Below are 21,184 nucleotides of genomic sequence, written 5' to 3'. Positions count from 1 at the left end.
TGGACAGTTTTTACTTGTAAACGATGTGTGAATATTTCTCTCTCGATTCAGATGAGATGCCTTTTTCACTGGAGAAACCAATATTATGGATATAAGGCTTGAATTTCAGCCAGAAGCAACAGTTTGAAGTTAAAAATGCCTTAATGATGGGTATCTTTCTTTCAAACAAGCAGCTTTTTGATTCATAAAATGTTAATTGTTGGACTGGAGTTGTGTTGATTACTTGTGGATTATTCTGATTAATCTCATTCTGATGGCACCCATTCATTGCAGAGGGTCCATGGGTAAGCAAATGATGTAATGCTAAATTATTCCATATTTGTTCCCATTGTTTATTTATTTATTTATTTATTTAAGTGAACTAATTATTTTAACATAGAAAAAATTACCATGGCAAAGCATCAGTAATAACTGCCCTGTAACAGCAGCAGAATCCAGAAAAGTATGTGTGAATGCTTTTATACTGCTGCTGCCACAGATACAGTACATGCTGACGACACCCCCCACTTCTCTCCATTTATCTATCTGTTCTCATTCTTTGTCCTACATGAACAGACTGCAAAGAAATCGACGAGACAAAAGAAGAAAGAGAAAACTGCTGTCTGCTCACATCTAAACATCAGCCCCAACACAATGCTATCTAACACAATACTTGCAATTGTAACGAAATTTAGGGAGAGATTTTTCACAAGCACGGTAGTCAATCCTCTGTCTCCCTCCTACAGTCTCTCTCCTCTTTTAAACTGAGCTCACACATGCATAGACATGACATGAGAACAGCTTTTCACACGCGGAGGCTTGATGTCTATCAGCTCTGACTTATTGCACCTCTGCACTGAAACAATGGGTAATTAAATGCATACACACACACACACACACATACACGCAAAAAGTTTTCATAGACAGTTTATGACACAAAATCTGATTACTGTAATTAACTTGCACTGAAGTGATTTGCGTTATTAATGTTGTGTAATGGGATTTAAAACATTTCAGATTGGTTCATAATTCAGAGGAAATAAATGCTGTTCGGTAATGGAAAATGCAAGACTACACATTAATAATTTTAGCAGGTCAGCATTCTAATTTAAAATCAAACTTCAAAACAGAACAATTCTAAGGATAAGGACAGAACTGGAGTTAATTTCTATTCCATTCGCATGCAAAGTGATTTCAGAACCTTGGACAGCAACCTTCAGCATCGCCACGAGTCATTAGACATTCTCTATTCCCTCGGGCTCTGAAGCCATCTTCACTATTCTGACAACATCTCTCAAAAAGGTAGCAAATACCACAGTAATGAAAAGCATCTACATAACTCATACAGGAATGTACATATGTTACAGAGACCCTAGAAAGGACATTTAAGCACCATTTAAAATGTCTGAATGCCTTTTTAACACTTTTTGTTTGTAATAAATGAAGTTCATAGTTTTAAATGCAATGGCATTTAGACATTTTAATGTCTGTGGCTTAAGTGTCCAAAACCTTTCTGCAGTCAGTGTAGAAATATGACAAGACATGCTAACCCAAGCATGCTTGCATATTTCATATTGATTGAAGGTCTTCAATCGATTGCACTCCAAAAAACTCCAAAATCCAGTTTCAGTTTGGCACATTCCAGAAGATCTGATTCTACATGCTGAACTGCATGCTTGGCCTGTTTAAATTCAAGTCTTTCTTCCTCCCCCGTTTCCTTTTTAATTTTCCCCCTCAATCCACCTCCTTGGGTTTTGATCATTTTTAGCTAATTAAGCCCTTTGAAAAGCCCAAGAACAAACCACCAAGAGGAGGAAAAAACTAAGTGAAATGCAGATTCAGTGCTGCATCTCCCAGAATGCATCACAACAAACCCCCACAGCAACAAAAAAGCAAGCAAAAGACGTCAGAGAAGTCGGTCATGTCGATGGTTCGCCAGGACTAAGCCACAAACCAAACGACGATATTGATGTAGGAAATCGTTCAATACTACAAATGAGCTACAGTTTGTTGACATAAGTCAAGTATAGATTACATAAACCCCAACCAACTGATCATTTACCAAGCACGGATCTAACAAGCCAAGATTAACCTCAGGGGGATGTATTAGATGCAAGATGTGGGGAAAACTGTAAATAATCAAATAGGCAAGTTACATGGAATGAAGGTTAATCGCACGGCATGAAATAAAATCTATAGCACTACATTTTCTACAGTTTTTGATTCATTGAATTATTTGTGTTGAATATTACATTGATTAGTGAAGTCAAAAAGGAAGGCTATTTTAAAAACACAATAAAAAGAATTGGAGCCAAAACAAGAATGACTGTTCTAATTACATATTTTGTCCAGGTCAACCCTTTAGAACATCATTCATTCAAAAATTAACTCTGTGGACTCCAACATCATATATCATTAGCTTCGCTACCCTTTAGCAAAAAATAAAGTAAGATCATTACGTTGAAATATAGAGACAAGGACAGCCTAGATGTAATCCACAGCAAGATGACATTGTCCCTATGACCGTTACTGTCCCTGAGCGGTTCTTCATCACAGTGAAGAATCTAGACAGCAGCGTTAGCGATCAACGCACAATCTTTGAATGGCACCTTCACTTACAAAAGTGACACCTATCATTCTACAGAACAAAGAATCAAACAAGCTCTGAAGAGAATGCAAGGAAGACCGAAATGCAGTTAAGATAGCATTTGCATGCACTTTAGGGCACCACAGTAACAATCATTTATGAGTACTTTATGATAAAAGACCAAAAAATAAAAATAAAAATTGCACAAAGGCTCTCTGTTTGGACACATTATTGATGTGAAACAGATTTGCACAACAGGGAGTGCTGTTAAATATGGACCAAGCAACATGTATTGAAATATTCACAAAACAGGCTGGGTAAATGATGAATGTAGGGAAAAAGTATAAATAAAACACTTGGTGGGTCTTGAACAGAGGGGAAAAAAAAGCTACACTAGTCAACTGAATGATAAGAAATAAAGAAAGAAAGAACATTCTGCATCCTTGACAACCTCAGGAGAAATAACTATAGTTCATAATAGATGACGTATTTCAATGTTTATCGCAAATGGTTATGGATAGAACTGGCAAAGGAAAACAGACATGAAATATTTGGTTTAAAAAAATTGCCACTTTGTTGTCAAAGGGGAGAAGAAAATCAGTTTTTGTTAGCTAGATCACTCTCTAGTACGTGATTGTGTCACTTGAGTCATCAACATTAAAATGACCCCCAAGACGCACACACACACACACACACACATACCCACAAGCAGAATTTATATCCAGATGCCATATGCTGCACAAAGTTGTATATCATACCTGAAAAAATAAGTGGCGTTTTCCCTCAAATAATCACACATCAATTGTGTCCATCCACAGTCATGATGCGAGTGTGTCTCTCTTTCTCCCTCTTGTGGACACATGTGAAAGTGACATTACATTAAATATTGATTTCAAATGTTGTGTCATTTAGTAAGCAGTGGACATGTATAACGACATACCTCACAGAAAGACTCTAAAATCTTTAGAGTCTCCTTTTCTTGTCCAAACCCATCAATGACACTTGCATACAGACAGGAACACCAGACTGTCTCTACCTGACCCTCCTAGCAGCAGTGAGACTTTGACAGGTTAATGTGCATTTTATAATTTGTCATTTGAAGCGCCATACCAATACGTCAAGTCTATTTCTCACAAACAGTATGCATTGGTACCCTTTTTATTTGATTAAAGAATTTGTATTTTTATTAAGAAGGCTATACCAGACGCATAATCACTATACATTGATTTAACATTACCTTTACAATTAAATCTTTCACTGAAATTACAGAATAAATATATGCACATTTTTTTTTACTTTGTCAAATCTTTGTGAGAGAGAGAAAACATTAAAAGTGCTTCCTAAAAAGCTGTTAGTGATAGTATCCAGAAGCATTTTTCTTAAGAAAGTGCGTTGAACTCCATAAAATCTTGAAGTGTCAATAGATATTCACAAATATTGATCCTCGTCCTTGAGATAGAACTCTGTCTTTTGCTGTATAGAAAATTAAATAGACCACTCAACGGGTAATACGTCGCTGTATTTCTATAGCAGTTGAAGTTTTTGCTCATTAACCTCCTTCTGCAGTTGAACGCATGCAGCAAACTGCAAATATTCTACAAACTGTGCCAGGAGCTCTGGAGGTTCAGCAAATCGGTTCCGTACAAAAATAATGGGTGGTAACATTGCTGGCTACTCTGAAAAAAAGGCACTTAATTGAAAAATCTGAGTATGGCCTTTCCTCCAAAAGCGACTTGGGGGAAATGTGTGTGAGAGTGTGTATGTGTACGTGTGTGAAACATATAATTTTGCCATGCTTCTTTTTTGATAAATATTCTTTTTGGGCGTGGTGGGGGGTTGTTGTTCAAGTGAGTTTACTCTTTTTTTCTTTTCTTTTTCTTTTTTTTTCCAATTCAATTAGAATCTATACGATTTCTCCAAGACTTCGAGGTAATCCGGCTTGGTTTGGAGTTTTGCCCTTAACTCGAGGTATTCACTTTGGGTCTGCTCAGGGAATCCTTTCCCCGCAGTGAAAAGTAATGTTTCTTTTAATCTGGCGTCTTGCTGTAAATCGGGGTATTGCATTCCAGGGGGATGTGCATGTGCAACGTGCATGTCCTTTAATTTGGGAATGGTGCCGTACAGACAGTCTACAAAACCCACCGTAGGGGTCGGTCTCTGGCTGTCAATCACAGTAGGGCAAAGCACTCCGTTCTCGTGAAAGCTTGCCATGTCACCTGACTGATTGATGGTGACAATGGTGTTGAGCTGGGAATTGGACACAGCCATTGTCCATTCCTTCTCTTTCTCCAGAAGAGTTCGATAATTACTGTTATTTTCCTTGGTTTCTGCAAACTGCTCGCCCTCGATCTCTCCTTCTCGTGGTTTGTAAATTGGATTGTTACACATTTGAGTCACGGGATGGGGGATGTAGTCGTAGACGTGACCGGGTGGCTTCTCAGGCGAGGCGGTCTGCCTCTCTTCAAAGATCTTGCATTGCATTTGAATGCCTGAAAGGTCCACCTCCTGACGCTTCCTGAAGGGAAGCTTCTTTCGCCTCTGCAGGACGAATGCAAAGAGACCGGCGGCCACAAACACGGAGGAGATGAAGAGTATCAGTAGGCTGAGGATCAACACGGAGAGTGGAACAGCTCCCGTCACTGGCGCTTGTCCTAACTCAGAGCCGCTGGTGGCTGTCATGTCATTGGGCAGGACTGGAGAAGAAGCAGTGAATTTCAACTCGGGGCAGATGACCTCAGCCTCCAGGGTGCGCAGATCCTTGCCAAGAGCGAAGTCCGGGGTCTTGCAGGTCACTTCCCCAACAACAATGACAGAGCTTAGTTTCTCGATCCACTGCTTGAGTGGGATGATGTCGCAGGAGCAGTCCCAAGGATTCTGGTGAAGGTCGATTTGAACTATGGAGTGGAGATGCTCCAGGACTCCGCTCACTGGAAGGTAGAGAAAGTAGTTGTTGCGCAGGTTGAGCCTAGCCAAGGAGGTGCCAGCAAAAGCATCCATGGGGAGGGTGCGCAGCAGGTTGTCATTGAGAAAAACCAACTGCAGGTTTGGCATGAGGCTGAAGGCGGCCGGCTGGATCTCTCGAATGACGTTGTACTCGAAGTACAGGTAACTAAGCGCCTGCAGACCACGAAACATGCCTGGAGTGAGCCTTTCAATGTCGTTGCCATTCAAGTATAAACTTTTCAAATTAGGTAGGTTCATAAAGGCGCCTTCTTGAACATATGATATCCGATTGTTACCCAAGTGCAATAAATCCAAGCTAGAGAAGTTCCAAAAATCCGACCTGTAAATTTTCTGAATCAAATTCCCACTTAGATAAAGTTTCTTGGCATTGAGTGGTCGTGGCAGCAGCTCTGAAATGTTGTGGAAGCCTTTCTCTTTACAATTAACAGTGAGGCCCAAGTCATTGATGTGTAAATTGCACATGCACCCTGTAGGGCAAATTATTGGAATAGGGGGTCTGGTCTGGTAGGCAGCGATTGGAGGCTGATTCAGCCCTGGGTAAATGCTACGAGGAGTGGGTGGTGTTTTTGTGGGTCTGAAACGTTTAGTCGGCTTTACGTGTCTCTCTCTGTACTCTACTGAGGAGGCTGTGTTATGAAAAGATGATAACATAGACGAAGGCTTGGTGGGCCAGACATTTTCGTTATTAAACGGTAATCTGGGAATGCCATGTTTAGCCTCCAGCTCTGCTTCTGAGAGTAAAGGACAAAGTTCGCTTCTCTTGATCTCACGAAGGTCCTTACCATGTAAATGAAAAGGGTATTCACAAGTTATGTCGCCCACCACTGCTGTGTAGGGGATGCGCTCCAGCCAGGTTTTGAGCTGGACAATGTCACACACACAGTTCCATGGATTTTCCTCTAGCTGGATCTCCATCAAGCTGCGACCGATGTATTCCAGCGTCCCTTTATAGGGTAGAATTCTTAAGCGGTTGCCACGTAAGTCAAGGTGTGTGAGAGAAACGGACCTGAATAATAAATTGGGTAGCACGGGTATCAAATTGTCGTTCAAAATAAGTACTCTGAGTTTGTGCAGGTTCCGAAACGCCCCGCTCTCTATTCTCTTGATGACGTTGTAATCCGCCTGAAGATACTCGAGGCTCTCCAGCCCCATAAAAGTGTCATTCCTGAACACCTCCAGTTTGTTTTCATGGAGAAACAGCTTTTTTAAGATGCTCAGGCCATTGAACGCACCCACATGTATGTCCTGTAGCGCATTATTCCCCAGATTGAGTGACACAGCATTGTTGAGGTGCAAAAAGCTGTTAAAATACAGCTTGCGCATGGAGTTCTTCGCCAGATTGAGTTTAAAGGGTCTCGTCCACGTCTGGGAGATCTGGCTGACATTTGTAAATCCTTTGCTGTCGCAGTGGACGTGGAAAATACCCTCCTTGACTTCACAGTAGCAAGGGTCAAAGCAAGGCTCATCTATTTCTTCCGACTCGTCCAGCAAAGGGATCGGCGTAGTCCATCCTAAAGCTATTGTGCTTAGCAGGGTAAACAACAGCATCCTTCCGCCAAGTCCTGATGAAGTTAAGGCTGAGAGCCACTTCACAGCACTGCAACAAAACACAGAAAAAAGAGTGTATCAGATGACAAGGCTCAGATAGCGAGTGACAGTTGCAATGCTTTGAGCACAATAAACTACGCAACAGACACCTCCTCCTTCCACATTATGGCACATTTACGATAGAGATCATGCATTATCATGGGTTTGATATCTTTCACTTGATGAAAGCTTGCACTACTCACAAAAACAGGGCTCAAGGGCATAACCACCACTAATGTTTTTAACCACTGAATTAAACAAAGCACATCTAAACTGTTTAATGCATATCACCATTAGAATCAGTCCATTTGTATCTCACTTTGTCACACACATACACACAGTAAAGGACAAGAAACAATAGGAAAAATATTACTTTTGTAAATTCTTAATTGTCATCCATTTCCATGTTCATGCAAATATCAAAGGCATTAGATCAATAAAACCTGAATAAAAAAAAAATGCATACTTAAATTAAATCAACCACTGCATCCACTTAATAAATAAATAAATAAAAACAATGACAGGTGCATCCCAAGACTGTCGCCAAAACACCAATTAGACCTCTAATGCGTAACTGAGGTTATTTGCTTAGCGCAGATGTTATCAGCAGATCAGTGGATAAACTCAGAGCCACATGCTGCTGAGTGTACCACACTCTGCGGATGTCTTTGATTTCGAAAGGAAAAACAAAATAACCAAAAGCCCTCGAAAGATCCTTGTTTTCCGCCAAGAAGAGACTGCAATTTTCCATGAATAGCGCACTTTGTATTTTCCTCCCACCCTTCTCTGGTGTCCTGGCTTAAGCAACCAATTCCAATGTCCTTTCATTCTCAAGCGATTAAAGTAGCAGATACCTACTCGGTTTTAGTGGTGTCCAACTTGACATCTCCAGGGTTTGGAGACGGATGGTACCAGGTTGCCTACGATGGTTGGCTACAAAAAAAAAAAAAAAAAGAGCATGCATTGGAATGAAACGATTTAAAAAATCTCATTATTTTACGCACACATAATAATAATACATATATCAATATTAAACTTAACATTAAACTTGTATTTTAGATTTTAGATATTTGTACTAAAAATACTTTTGCTAAAACACCTTTAAAACTGGGAGATTGGAACAGCAATCTGCGCAGTAACATCAGAAACAAATCAATGCATCATTTGATTAAATACAGAGATTATTCTGCGGATCACCCAGGTCATTCTCCCATCTCTAAAAAGTCTGCGAACATCTAAAACGCTGAAAATTCACCTTTTTTCACCGGAGCATCCGAAATAAGACGAGTTTAAAGATTTCCTGTGCTGTTCCCCTATCTCTCTCCTTCTCTTTCGGTCTCTCTCTCTCTCTCTCTCTCTCTCTAGACCAAGAAGAGAGAAGATGAAGACGTGATTTGAATGAAATCTCCTTTTTTTCTAAAAAGGTTTTTTTATGATGCCAGTTCGTTCAGTTCTGGAGCTCAGTTCCTCTTCGTGCGGTTCTGTTCGGCTTGTCCCACTGCTGCGCTGCTCGCGTCTCTCATCGTGCCGGAGAAAAGCTTCGGATCGTCACGGAAATGAGCTTTAAGGAAAGCGAGCAGGGAGGGAGAGGGCATAGAATGGAGAGACGGCGTTGGCGGAGAGGGTTGGGATGGAGGAGGCACGAGCTGTTGAGCGCGCTGAGTGCCGCACCGGGAGCGCGCGCACATCCGTGTTCTCTCTCTCTCTCTCTCTCTATCTCTCTCTCTCCACATCAGCGATGTAACGTTATTTTATAAGGCGATCTCATCTCCGATTTGTGTTCAGAGATAATTATCACAGGTTATTTAACTCTGAGCTTCATCTTCTGAGGCTTTGAATGTCCCATTCAGTTTCGTTGTGCACAGTTTTCCGTCTTTCTTTCCTTGGAAATGTCACTTCGTTCGTTGAAATGTGAGTCCGGGGTTCATTGGATTCGAGAAAAATATATCCAATAAATCTGTTTATTTTTTCTCCTCTGTATAAATTTAGTTTGGTTTTCTCTGAAGTGAATACAGCTGAGGAGAGCTTCCGTGTGAAGCTCCGCGCGCTTCCCGCGCCTTGTCTTCCCGCGCTCTGCCTGCAGCGGGCAATCTAGCTCTGCGCGTGGGCAGTGGCGATGACAGGATACTTTTATTCTGCAAATTTACATGGAAATGAGAGAGAGGGAATGGGTAACACTCTGTAATATGATTTATTAATGACATAAAAAAACATTTTTAATGCTAAATAGATCGTTAATATAGATCCAAATGGATATGGAATGTAACCTCTGAGGGAAGACCTGGGCTAGCTTGTGCACTTTTACTGTGAATATTTCAAAGGCTAAGTTTATTTCTAAAATTCAGGTTCTATCTGTACTATAGGTACATACTGTTAACTGTAGTCTTAGCTACAAGAGAGAGAGTGAGAGAGAGAGAAAACCATTGAGTATTTCCACCATTATTTTCCTGAAAACAAACAAACAAAACAGTTAAACACACTTTGTCATTTTGCTGTAAAAAATAAATAAAATTAATTAATATTAATAAAACTGTAAAAACGTAGACTTTACAGCATAAAAAGGGAAAACTTGCATAATAAAATGTGGCAACTTGCCCCAACTGATATTTATGGAAAATAGACTAGTTTTAACAACACAGTTTGACTTTTAAAAACTTTTTTGACTGGAAGCCTCTAATTTGTAACAACTTCCCTTTGATAATAGCATTTGTCTTATATGTTTTAGTTTGAATGTACTTGAACTACTGATCTGTTAATATTCAACAAAAATAATGTTTTCAGTTATTTAATTAAAGTTATTATGAAGTGTTTAGAGCGTAGGCTATGTTTAAATACATTTATACAAGATTTCAAATTGAAATTTGAGTTTCAGTAATGTTCATGAGTCATGCTTAATTGGATTGCTCAAGGACCATAAATATTGTGTTGAGGGTGATGATGATGATGATGATGATTGCAGCTTTAACTATCATGACTGTCATTTTGGTTATTACAGATCAGATAAAATCTGTGATGCTAATCCAAATGTTTTTTTGTTCTTTTTTTGCAGACATAAGGCTAGAAACTCTTTGACATTTTTTTTTTCTCATTCATATCTGTCCTTCTCAGTAGATAACTTCCCTAAATAGGTGTTACCAAGTCCTTTAAACAGACAAAAGATACAAAAGAACACCTTTATATAATTGAATTTCATTTATATTTTGGAATTTGACTTGGCTGAGATATAAAGTTCAATCCAGCACACAACCATTGCATTTTACTGAAATTAATGGACTCCAGTTTTCCATCTCTTCTCATTAATATACAAGTTACATATGTGTTCCTGATTAATCCGAATTATGACTTTGAAATCAACTTGTGTAATCTGATCCATTATATACAATATTGATTAGAATGTAGTAATATGAGATAGATTGCATCAAATTGTATTAAAACATTGCTGGTTACTCACTTAATTACAGCAGCACAGCTACCAGTAAACATTTTTTAACTTAACCACCATTATTTTACAGATTACATTGTTATGCCTTTATTGGACTGGTTTTGAATTTAAATGCAGTGCAAGCACTCAGCACACTCTCATTAAAGATTAGCAAACTAGTAGGTGAAGATTTAAGACTTCAGCCTATGGCAACAAAAGTACTCCAAAACCTCAGAGTCATTGGGGAACATTTGTTCTCTGTTCTCACCTTTCACAATGCACTGACGCATGCAACATAACGCCCCACCTAGAGGCCTCTTATGATTGGCTGGTTAGTATCAGTCATGACGGCACAAGGTGGATTAACGTCTGCAAGAGAAAGAAGAGGAGAGAAAGAATTGAGGGGTGAGTGAAGAGAAGGTTTGAGAGCCACATCTGGGTTGGTGTGCAGCAGTGTGTAAAACTGCCAGTCAATCATCTCGTCTTGTGTGAAAGCCATCTTTCATTTCTGCCTCTGCCAGTCACTCCTAAATCCCTTTATTCCTTTTTTTTGTTCTGCTGTTTTTCTCTTATATAAATGCCAGTGTACTAAAGCCAGTTCATAACATGTGCTGTTCTTTTCCTCCTGCTTAATTTGCATTATTTTTCCATCAGTATGCAATTCTCTAATCACACTTTGCCACTTCTAATCGCCTCTGATGTCACTTCTTGTTTTTAATTAATGCTGAAACATGCATGTTGTAATATGGGCAAATGCAAAGTCTCACATCTACGACAGCTTTGCTCTCAGTAATGCTGCTGTCAATAATGAAGTGCATGCATTTTCTCCATAGTATAAAGATATAATATAATGAAATAAAATAAACAGCCATTTGAAACAGTTTATTATCCTTTTTTTTTTAATCTTTTTTTTAAGGTATGTTTCTTGAAGCATCTCGGAGACATTACCACAGTTCTTCTGGATTGAGTCTGTCTCACGTTTGTACTGTTTCTTCATGTCATTCCAGACAGATGATGATGAGATCAGATCTCTGTGTTGAGGGCTGGTTGCTGTCAGACTCTTTCTGCAAACAAAAACTGGATTCTGCAAACCTCACTGGATTAGTACAATTAATGGAAAAATGAATGTTCGGAAAAGTAAACTGATATTTCCCTAGTGTCACACTACAACAGAAGATAGAAATAACCAATTTAAAACCATTTTTTAGCTGGTGAAAATTTATCTTTTTATTTATTGCCAAAAATCAAGGTATTTATATACTATAATGGCATCCACATCCTTTGCAATCCATTATAGCGGCGGAAGTAATGTGTTTTACATTGAAATGTCTTTACACCATTAAATAATAAATGTTCAAGGTGTCCTTTGGCCTGAAACAACATTTCTCTTGTGTGCTTCTGTCACGGTTCATCAGCCACCCTGGCATCTCTCAGTTCTGAAAACAAAAATATGGCAATGTCACTCACATACAAACTCATCTTTTATCACTAAAGTACTTGATATGTCCAGCCTTAAATGCAGCAGCCATTACTCACAGTGACAGCAAAGTGACTTGACATTGGAAAGGTTATTTAAAGATATTGCACTTTGATGAAAGTGGAACGCTTATTCCTCTACATATGTTGGATCTCTAGAAGACCAGAGTCAGTTTGTGTCAACATACTCTTTATTTCAAAAGAAATGTTGACACACAAGTGCATTTCATAACTTTTCACCCAGCTAAGTACAGTCATGGTCAACAGAGTCAATAGATCTGCTGATTTGAGGCAGGTGTCATGCTCTGCTTCAGCTCTGTTTGATGTACAGTATCAGGTCACAGATGCACATGAATCTTTGGACAAGAAGCACCCAAAAATAACACCGGGAGCATGAGGCAGTTGGTGGAGCCATGTTTCACTGTGGCAGAAAGCCCGGCGCAGTCTGTGCCACAACTATGAGCATACCATAGTTGTGCCAAAGAGACATGAAAGACCACCAGGATTACAGGATTACTAGAACATAGGGTAACCCCCACCACACACACACATACACACACCCATGAGCTTTTGCTTATATATTCTGTTATGGGGTACGAAAGGTTAAATAGATTTTTTTTTTTTTTTTTTTCACATAAAGTTTCTTCTGCTCACTGAGGCTGCATTTATTTGATCAAAAATACAACAAAAACAGCAATGCTGAAAAATATAAATATATTTAAACTAAATTTCGCTGTGATGCAAGCCTGAATTTGAAACATTATTACTCCATTGTCCCTATTGTCACATGATCATTCAGATTTGATGCTCAAGAATCATCAGTTATTATTATAAATGTTAAAAACAGTCAATAATTCTGAGACACGTTTTTTCAGGATTATTTGTTGAATAGAAAGTTCTCAAGAACAGCATTCATCTGAAATATAACTTCTTTGAAAAAAAAAAAAAAAAGTCTTTAAAATATCCTTGCTGAATAAACGCATTATTTTCTTTCAGTGACATATATATCTCTCTTCCCGTCTTCAAACTTTTGACTCTTGAATAAAACTTCTAGTTTTCAAAAAGACTTTCAAAAGAGAATATGAGTTGAGCCTGTATTACAAAGGAATCATGAACTGCAACCATGTTTGTTTGAGTATGACATTTTCTTTGCTTCTTAATGTTAATTATATTTGGGTGTTTAAAAAAACAAAAACAAAAAATCCAATCCAATCCAATCCATCTCAGTTTAGGCACCAATTCTCCCTATTAACTAGTTGCTTTTTGCATGTTGCTTGTATATTAGCTATTAATTAGTACTCATAAAGCACATATAAACGCATGATTAGTTTCTAGAACTCCTGAAAAACCCAGTACCTACAACAACTAGTTGCTATTAATTGAAAGATTGAGGGAAAACTCTTATTATAGTTATAATAAATATATGTGTTCCCTGACCTAAAGTGTTACCTGTTTTTGCCTAATTCTACATTTCTATTGTTTATCAATTGTCTTTCACTCCATCTGCCTATGTGATTATATCCTTCGTCTTCGACTGGTGCCCGAATTACCACCTTGTTCATTATTTCCTTTCTTTGAAAGTGAGATTACACAGTACTTTGCCAGAAGCTGGAAATGCATGCCGCTTGCTTGGCTGGTTCTACCGTGTTCCAGATCTTTTGCTGAGGTTTCTCCAAAGCTGACCCTGAACATCAAAAGCACTCCAAAAATATCAAGCATGACGGGGCTTTTTTAAAATTCTCTTTGATTCGATGTTTTAGTGTGGAGCCGGCTTTCTACTCAGTCTCTGGGTCAAACAACCCTGCTCTTCTTCTTCAATGGGGTCACAAGACATTATCCAGAGGATTTTCCAGAAGCTAGTAGGATGGCGACCCAAATCTCAAAAGATAGCTGTTGACAGGAACAAAAAGCCATCCTGGGGATTTGTAAGGTTTTAACGTATTGTTTTAACAATGATTTTAACATATAGCCACCAGCTTTGGAGTGTTTTAACGTGCTCCTATTATGCCATTTTTACGGTTCCAAATATATTATTTTGGGAGTCTCCTACAATAGGATTACATGCACACAAGGTCAAAAAATAATTTTGTTTTCTCAAAACATGCATTTAATATCACCTAATTTTCCAGCGATTCTCAAACGATTCGTTCGAAGCAGATCAAAGATGCAATCTCTCTAAAGCCCTCTTTTCTGTGAGCGTGCTCTGCTCTGATTGGCCAGATGGCCTAGTCTGTTGTGATTGGTCTACAGAGTACAGCGCGTGTCATAAATGATAAGCCTTTTTCAATAATTCTCTATTTTGAACTCTCTATAGAAAATATAAACATCTATTATTTATCATACTTACAGGCTGTGATTGCAAATAAACAGGACACTGATCCATCCTTCAACAGCAAGCGTTTTGTGAATCGTTGAACTCCCCGAGATTAAACAAGCAGTCTTCAGTCTTCAGAAAATTACTATTAATAATAATAATAGTAATAAAATATTTATATACATTTATATAACGCTTTTCTGGGCACTCACAATGGTTTACATAGAAGGGGGAATCTCCTTAACCACTCTCCTAAAATGTCTCCACTTTGAAAGTTAGTCTGTAAATAATGTTTAGCATGGGACAGCTTTCAATCTCCCAAATGGGAGAAAGAAATCAGCTTTGTCTGTTTTTACCCTCCACAGAAGCAGTATGCTATGGCCTAAAACTGTCCCATTTTGCAAGCATAATATCTGAGACGTATACTAATTTACTCCGAATATGAAGCACTAGAAAAAATGGGAGAGAGAGAAGGGTAAAATCCTGCAGAGGAACCACTAATAGGCTGAAATTTAGCATAGTAAGCTAAAACGTTAACAGCCCCATCACCCTCAATGCCCACACCTTTATAAACACCTTTTCTTCTCTGACAACGAGAGTCTGCGAGAGAACTAGGACACAATTAATCAGATCCATATAGGTGAAAAGAATTAGACTGCAAGAATGCATTATATCACATCATGACCAATAGCTGACAGCCAGCTAGATTTTTACCTTTTCTGGAAGAAATATGAGTGGTACTTGAGGTTGGTCAAAGTCAAAAGAGTCATGGCTCAGATGCTTTCTTCAATGCTTCAAGGTTTTTTTTAATGATGTGCCAGTGTAAATTCCAAAATTGGAAGGGAATATAAAAGAAACAGCACATGATTTGAGGTCTGAGTCACATCTGTAGCACAAACATGGGTCAGGGTTTTGTTCAAGGTATGAGCAAGAGCAAATAGCACTCAAAACAAGACATTGCGCTTGCTTATTCACAATAATATGATTATAAACTGCTCTTCAAACACAAAAACCAGGTTGGCCTAGTTTACAGCTCCTCTGTTTGGTTTGCACATCACAACGCTCCCTGTCTTTGGGCCACAGCTGAGTAATTAGGGCATGGTAGTGTTGACTCAGAGTGTGGTGACCCCGTAAAATGATCAACACATTCTGTATTGCTCTCAGAAGGACAAACAGGAAGTGGGAGGATGAGAAAAGGAAACAAAGAAGGTCGCTGAAGATAGGAAAGGTTGAAAGTGACTTAAGTTTGTGGTCAGTAAAATTTTACTTTTTCTTTTTAATTGTACTTTTTTTTAAGTAATATTTTGCATGTTATTTTGTCATTTTTATTTAGGATAGGATAGGATAGGTACTTTATTAATCCCTGCAGGGAATCTGGTTTGATTGAGCAGCCAAACATAGACATACAAACATAGTTACAATAGATACAATAAAATACACTATACAAAATAATCACAATATATAAACAGATAATTTCCCTTCAGATTACACTGGGATAAGGTCAAAGGTGCCTCTGCATCTGAGAGCTGCGTTATACACCATAACTGCAGTGGACAAAAAACAAAAAAAAAACAAAAAAACATCTGTATGATTTGACATTTATAATTACACAATAATATACAAATATTACTAATAATAATTGTATACATACTTGTTAATATTATTTAATTAATTATAATATTAATTATATTATTATTATTATTATTATTATTATTATTATTATTATACAAATTATAAACATCTCCTAGGGAAGTGTATATGTGTATATTTTTTTTTTTATTTTATTACTGTTAAGTTTAATTAACTTTTGTTTAAGTAAGAAAAATGTTAAGGAAAATGATTACTTATTTTAATTTTGATCATGTATGCAATTGATAAAAAGTGTCATTAAAGACATTCATAATGCTACAAAATATTTTTAAGTTCTTTTGAACTTTCTATTTTCTATCAAAATAATAAAAAAAAATAAAGAAAATGTATTAAAGTTTCCACACAAATAAAATTAAGCAGCATAGCTAATTTCAACATTAACAATATGAAATGTTTCTTAAACACCAAATCAGCATATTAGAATGATTAATTATAATAATAATAATAATAATTATAATAATAATAATAATAATAATAATAATAATAATAATAATAATAATAATTAAACTATTTTAAATTGTAAGAAAATGTCATAATATTTTATTGTACTATGTGCTGTACATGTACAGTCTTTGTGAGCATACGAACAATAAACTTGTGAACAGTGAATAATACTGTAAATAAATAAATACAGTAAAATTTCGCTTTTGCATCAGTGTCTATATCCCTAAAGATTTTGGCAAAAAAAAAAAAAAAAAAAAAAAAAAAAAACCTACATGGTAGGTCCTACAGGAATTAAAAAAATTATAATCGCCCCATCTAAATTTTTCATACCTATTGTATAAACCATTTCACATTAAATATTTTGACCTGTTGCCCCACCAGAGGTCAACTGGAAACTGCGTGGACATGCTAATTATCACAATTATCTTGCTCGAATCATCTGCTGCCTAAAGGCCAAACATCAAGACAGAAAATCCCCCACACTGCCCACAACAACCACAGGACAAATGAGAGACACTGATTGCAAACTGACGGTGAAGAATTATTGCTTAAAAAAAAAAAAAAAAAAAAAAAAAAAAAAACTGTTTAGTAATTACTGTTATTCATGATAATTTATATAATTAAAATGTAATATGAAGTGAAGAGTTAATGATGTGCCAAACATCAGACGTGAAACACTGAACAGGACATCACAAATTTGCATATTCCAGCATTTCTTAAACCTGAAGGTAAAGCTGAGCTGAATAACTTAGATCAACATTCTTTTTGTGAACTAATCCATCAAATTGAACTATTTTCTTTTTCTTTGTCATGTGGGCAATAATGGAAACAGAACGTAGATTAAGATTGAGAGAACTGGGCATTTTGTCTTTTTTGTGACAAATGAGAGGAAATTTTATTTAAATTAGCGTTGTACTATTGCGAGAATTGCAACCTTACGGGAGGAGTACAAAACGCTTGTTAGTGCAAATGAGTTTGAAATGACGGCAATTACGGTAATGACGACAGTAACGCAGATGACAGAGAATATGATTGTTTACTGAAGTACCACAATTTGTTTGTAAATCAAATCTTTTTTCTTTTGAATGAGACCATCTGCTTTCTATTAGGATGTACATTACATCCAAAATCAACTGTTTAAAAAAGTTTGGTTCAAAATAGATAAAACTGGCCATCAAAAGAATTACATAAGATACCAATTAATGATATTATATAATAACGATTAAAATATTACATTATTATCTTATTGTTTACCCCAACATTTAAATTAAAATTTTGTACTCACTCTCAGGCAATCCAAATTCAGATCAAGCAACGCTTACAAGCAAAAACTATGCAAAACAGTGGATTTTGATGTGAGAGGACAACAGGGGATGGACCTTTTCACTGGAAGAAGCTTTATTATAAATTATGGACTGGTATGTTAGCCAGTTACAAACATCTTGATAGATTTGTTTCCTATAACAAAAAGCTTTTTGCTTCACAAAGTGTTAATTAAGGTACTGGAGTGGTGTGGATGACTTATGGGTTATTATGATATTTTTATCAGCAGTTTGAACTCTCTCTGACAGTGCCCATTCATTCCATTGGTGAGCATGTGATGCAATGCAAACAAACTCATCTACATCCTTGATGGTCTGAGGATGAGTATATTTTCAGTTATATTTCATTTTTAGGTGAACTGTCCCTTTAAAGGATTTTGATTCCATTCTGTGGTGTTCCAGATCAAATCTCTGAATGCAAGAACACATCCTGTGTGAGTGGTTTTTCACAAGAAAGGGTGTGTTTTGATTGCACATGCTCCGTCTGTCAACTCGACACCTGTTCGCACACCTTCCATTTTGAGTGCCATCACACAACAGGATTTGTTGACATAAAGCGCACTGAGATGGAGAACTGAAGGGCCTCTATTTTTGTCTTTGTGCTTCCCGCCCCAAAATACTACCTTGTCATTCTATTTCGAGCTCTTAATACCTGCAGTGTTCAATATGCTCTTTTTTTAAAGCATGCAAGCAACTGACTGACACAATAAGGTGTTTCAGGCCTGGGACAATAAATGGGTTTGATACAGCTGAAGTGGATCTTGATCTTATGCATTTTTAGGCACTTCTGTGTGTAAATGTATTTTATAGTTTTACAAACAAATCCTGTGGATATTCAGCTCAGCTCAACACATTTCACACTATTACACAGCCGCAAGGAAGGTCTATTGAGGTTCCACCTTTACCCTGATCCCTTAAAGCAGCGGTTCTCAAACTGTGAGGTGCGTGGGAGACTTTACTAGTTTTAAAATCTCATTTACTTTCTCACATTTAAATCTCCTCCGTGAAAACCGATGAACTTTCTGTGCAGTTCTTCACACAGGTGTCGAGTGCTCTTGTATAAACAAAGATGTATCATTGATGCACAAGGTTTGATTGACAGAAGAGAAGATAACCAGTGAATAACGGCTTCAATTCAGTCTCTCACTCATACATATCTATTAAAACGACTTGGAACAGCACAAGTTGGATGGACTCCTTTTATGAAACTTTTATGTGCTTTCTGGAGCTTGACAGTTACAATCCTCTCATCCATCACTTTCGTGTTCCATGGATGATTAATTTCATGAGTTTGAGAATTCAGACACTGAGAACTGAAAACACATATTCAGCATTGTTGATATTTTTCTCAATAAAGTTGTTTCTAGGATTCAGCAGAAAGGGACAAAAACCAAAAGAATGTGACAAAGCAGGGCTTGACAAAAACAAATTTGAGAACCATTGCCTTAACCCTCATAATGCGCTCAAAATCTGTATGTATGGTGTTTGCTTTCTGGGTCTAGTTGGACCCGAAGAATCTGGTTATAAACAGTCATAACTTAATATTTTAAAATAAAACCCTATTTCATATAAAACATATCTGATCAACTTCTTATTAAGTAGAAATATTTTAAAATAAAACCCTATTTCATATAAAACACATCTGATCAACTTCTTATTAAGTAGAAAAAAAAAGTGTTTCACCAAGTTATTACCATGGTTATACTGCATTTACTTTGTTTTGGTCGAAAAAATAAATAAATTGAGAAATTTTTTGAAATCAAAAGTAATAATAAAAAAAAAAACTATGATGTAAATTATATATGTATTTTTTTCTATATTAAATAGAAATCATATTTCAATATATCATTGTATGGAATTCCTAAGAACATAAAATCTGAGAATTACAGTACATTATGGAATGAAAGAAATTTAAAGGGGGGGTGAAATGCTTGTTTTCACTCAATATCCTGTTAATCTTGAGTACATATAGAGTAGTACTGCATCCTTCATAAATCCAAAAAGTCTTTAGTTTTATTATATTCATAAGAGAAAGATAGTCTGTACCGATTTTTCCCGGAAAAACACGACCGGCTGGAGGCGTGACGTGTGGGCGGAGCTAAAGAATCACGAGCGCCAGTAGGCTTTTGCGTTGAGAGCATGTGGAAGCTGTGACATTATTACGGTGAGTGAAAACCCATCATCCAAAACAAACCATGGCTAACAGTCAGATTCAGCCGTTTATTTATGATCCAGAATCAGATCCAGAGGCTGAAACTGAACGAAAGCAGCAGCAGCAATGACTCGCTCCGAGCTGGGCTCGAACCCGGGTCTCTGGCATGGGAGGGGACGCACTAACAAGGAGGCAGAGATATTTGAAGCAGTTTTACTCACCGCTTGCGGTTCCAACACACGATAGTGACTCTTTTTCCTTGGGATTGCATCATCCTTAAGAAATAAACGATACGCAAATCCGTCGTCAAACTGGGCCTTGTGAACAAGCATCTTCGAAATGCAGGGAACAAACACAAACACTTGCACAACTCCGTTGATGCTCTGTAAAAATAAACTCCATCCACTGGTCCCTTAATGCTGTTTTTTTTTTTTTTTTTTTTTTGGTAATCTGTGCAGGGTTGTCTTGCCCTGGCAACCAAAAACACACTTCTTTTGTGACTTTTCGCGACACTCTCGCTCTGATCAGTGAATCGCTCTGATCAGTGAAATGTCTGTGCTGCTCAGCCTCGCTATACAGGAGCGCGCGCTCTTCCGGGAGAAGTGCCCTTAAGACCCATATAAGGAAATTCCGCTCCATCTAACGTCACACAGAGCCATACTCGAAAAAAACTTTCCGAAACTTGTGACAACCCCCCCCCCCTTTAATTAACAGAATTTAATTAAAACTTCATAACTCATGATTGCTAAAAAAAAAATTTATAATTTATGAAACCTATTTTTTATTCATTCCAAAACATCAAAACAACATAAGTATTACTGTGAAAAGTAAATCATTTTACAAGATTCAGTCCCAAAAGAATTTGAGATGTGGGGGAAAAAAAACCTTCATGGGTCCAAAATTACCCTAACAAATAACATGTAACATATATATTACTATTATTATTGCTATTATGTATTTATTTATATTTTTTTGAGAAGATTTTTTGAAAGAACTTTCCTTTTGCTCCCTTTTTAAAAACAATGCCATTTTTAGAAATGTTTTGTTACAAAATAGACCAAAATACATTGAGAGTTAAAAGTATAATGATAGCTAGATAGATAGATAGATAGATAGATAGATAGATAGACAGACAGACAGACAGACAGACAGACAGACAGACAGACATACAGACAGACAGACAGACAGACAGACAGACAGACAGATAGATAGACAGACAGACAGACAGACAGACAGACAGACAGACAGACAGACAGACAGACAGACAGACAGATAGATAGATAGATAG

General features: G+C 37.3%; 1 protein-coding gene across 1 annotated transcript; it reads right to left on the bottom strand.

Annotated features, from left to right (window-relative positions):
* Window positions 1-2,828: 2,828 nt before the first annotated feature.
* Window positions 2,829-9,244, bottom strand: LOC127976997 (SLIT and NTRK-like protein 3). The gene is made up of 3 exons (XM_052581603.1): window positions 8,373-9,244; window positions 7,976-8,050; window positions 2,829-7,127 (listed from the first exon to the last, which is right to left on the bottom strand). Exon 3 carries the CDS (start codon window positions 7,076-7,078, stop codon window positions 4,463-4,465), a length of 2,616 nt encoding a protein of 871 aa, XP_052437563.1. The 5' UTR covers window positions 7,079-7,127; window positions 7,976-8,050; window positions 8,373-9,244; the 3' UTR covers window positions 2,829-4,462.
* Between the last annotated feature and the right edge of the window lie 11,940 nt (window positions 9,245-21,184).

This window comes from Carassius gibelio, chromosome B18, assembly GCF_023724105.1.
Source record: "Carassius gibelio isolate Cgi1373 ecotype wild population from Czech Republic chromosome B18, carGib1.2-hapl.c, whole genome shotgun sequence".
NCBI classification, from domain to species: Eukaryota; Metazoa; Chordata; class Actinopteri; order Cypriniformes; family Cyprinidae; genus Carassius; species Carassius gibelio.
Note: the sequence above shows the minus strand (reverse complement) of the source record. Positions and strands in the feature narration are given on the sequence as shown.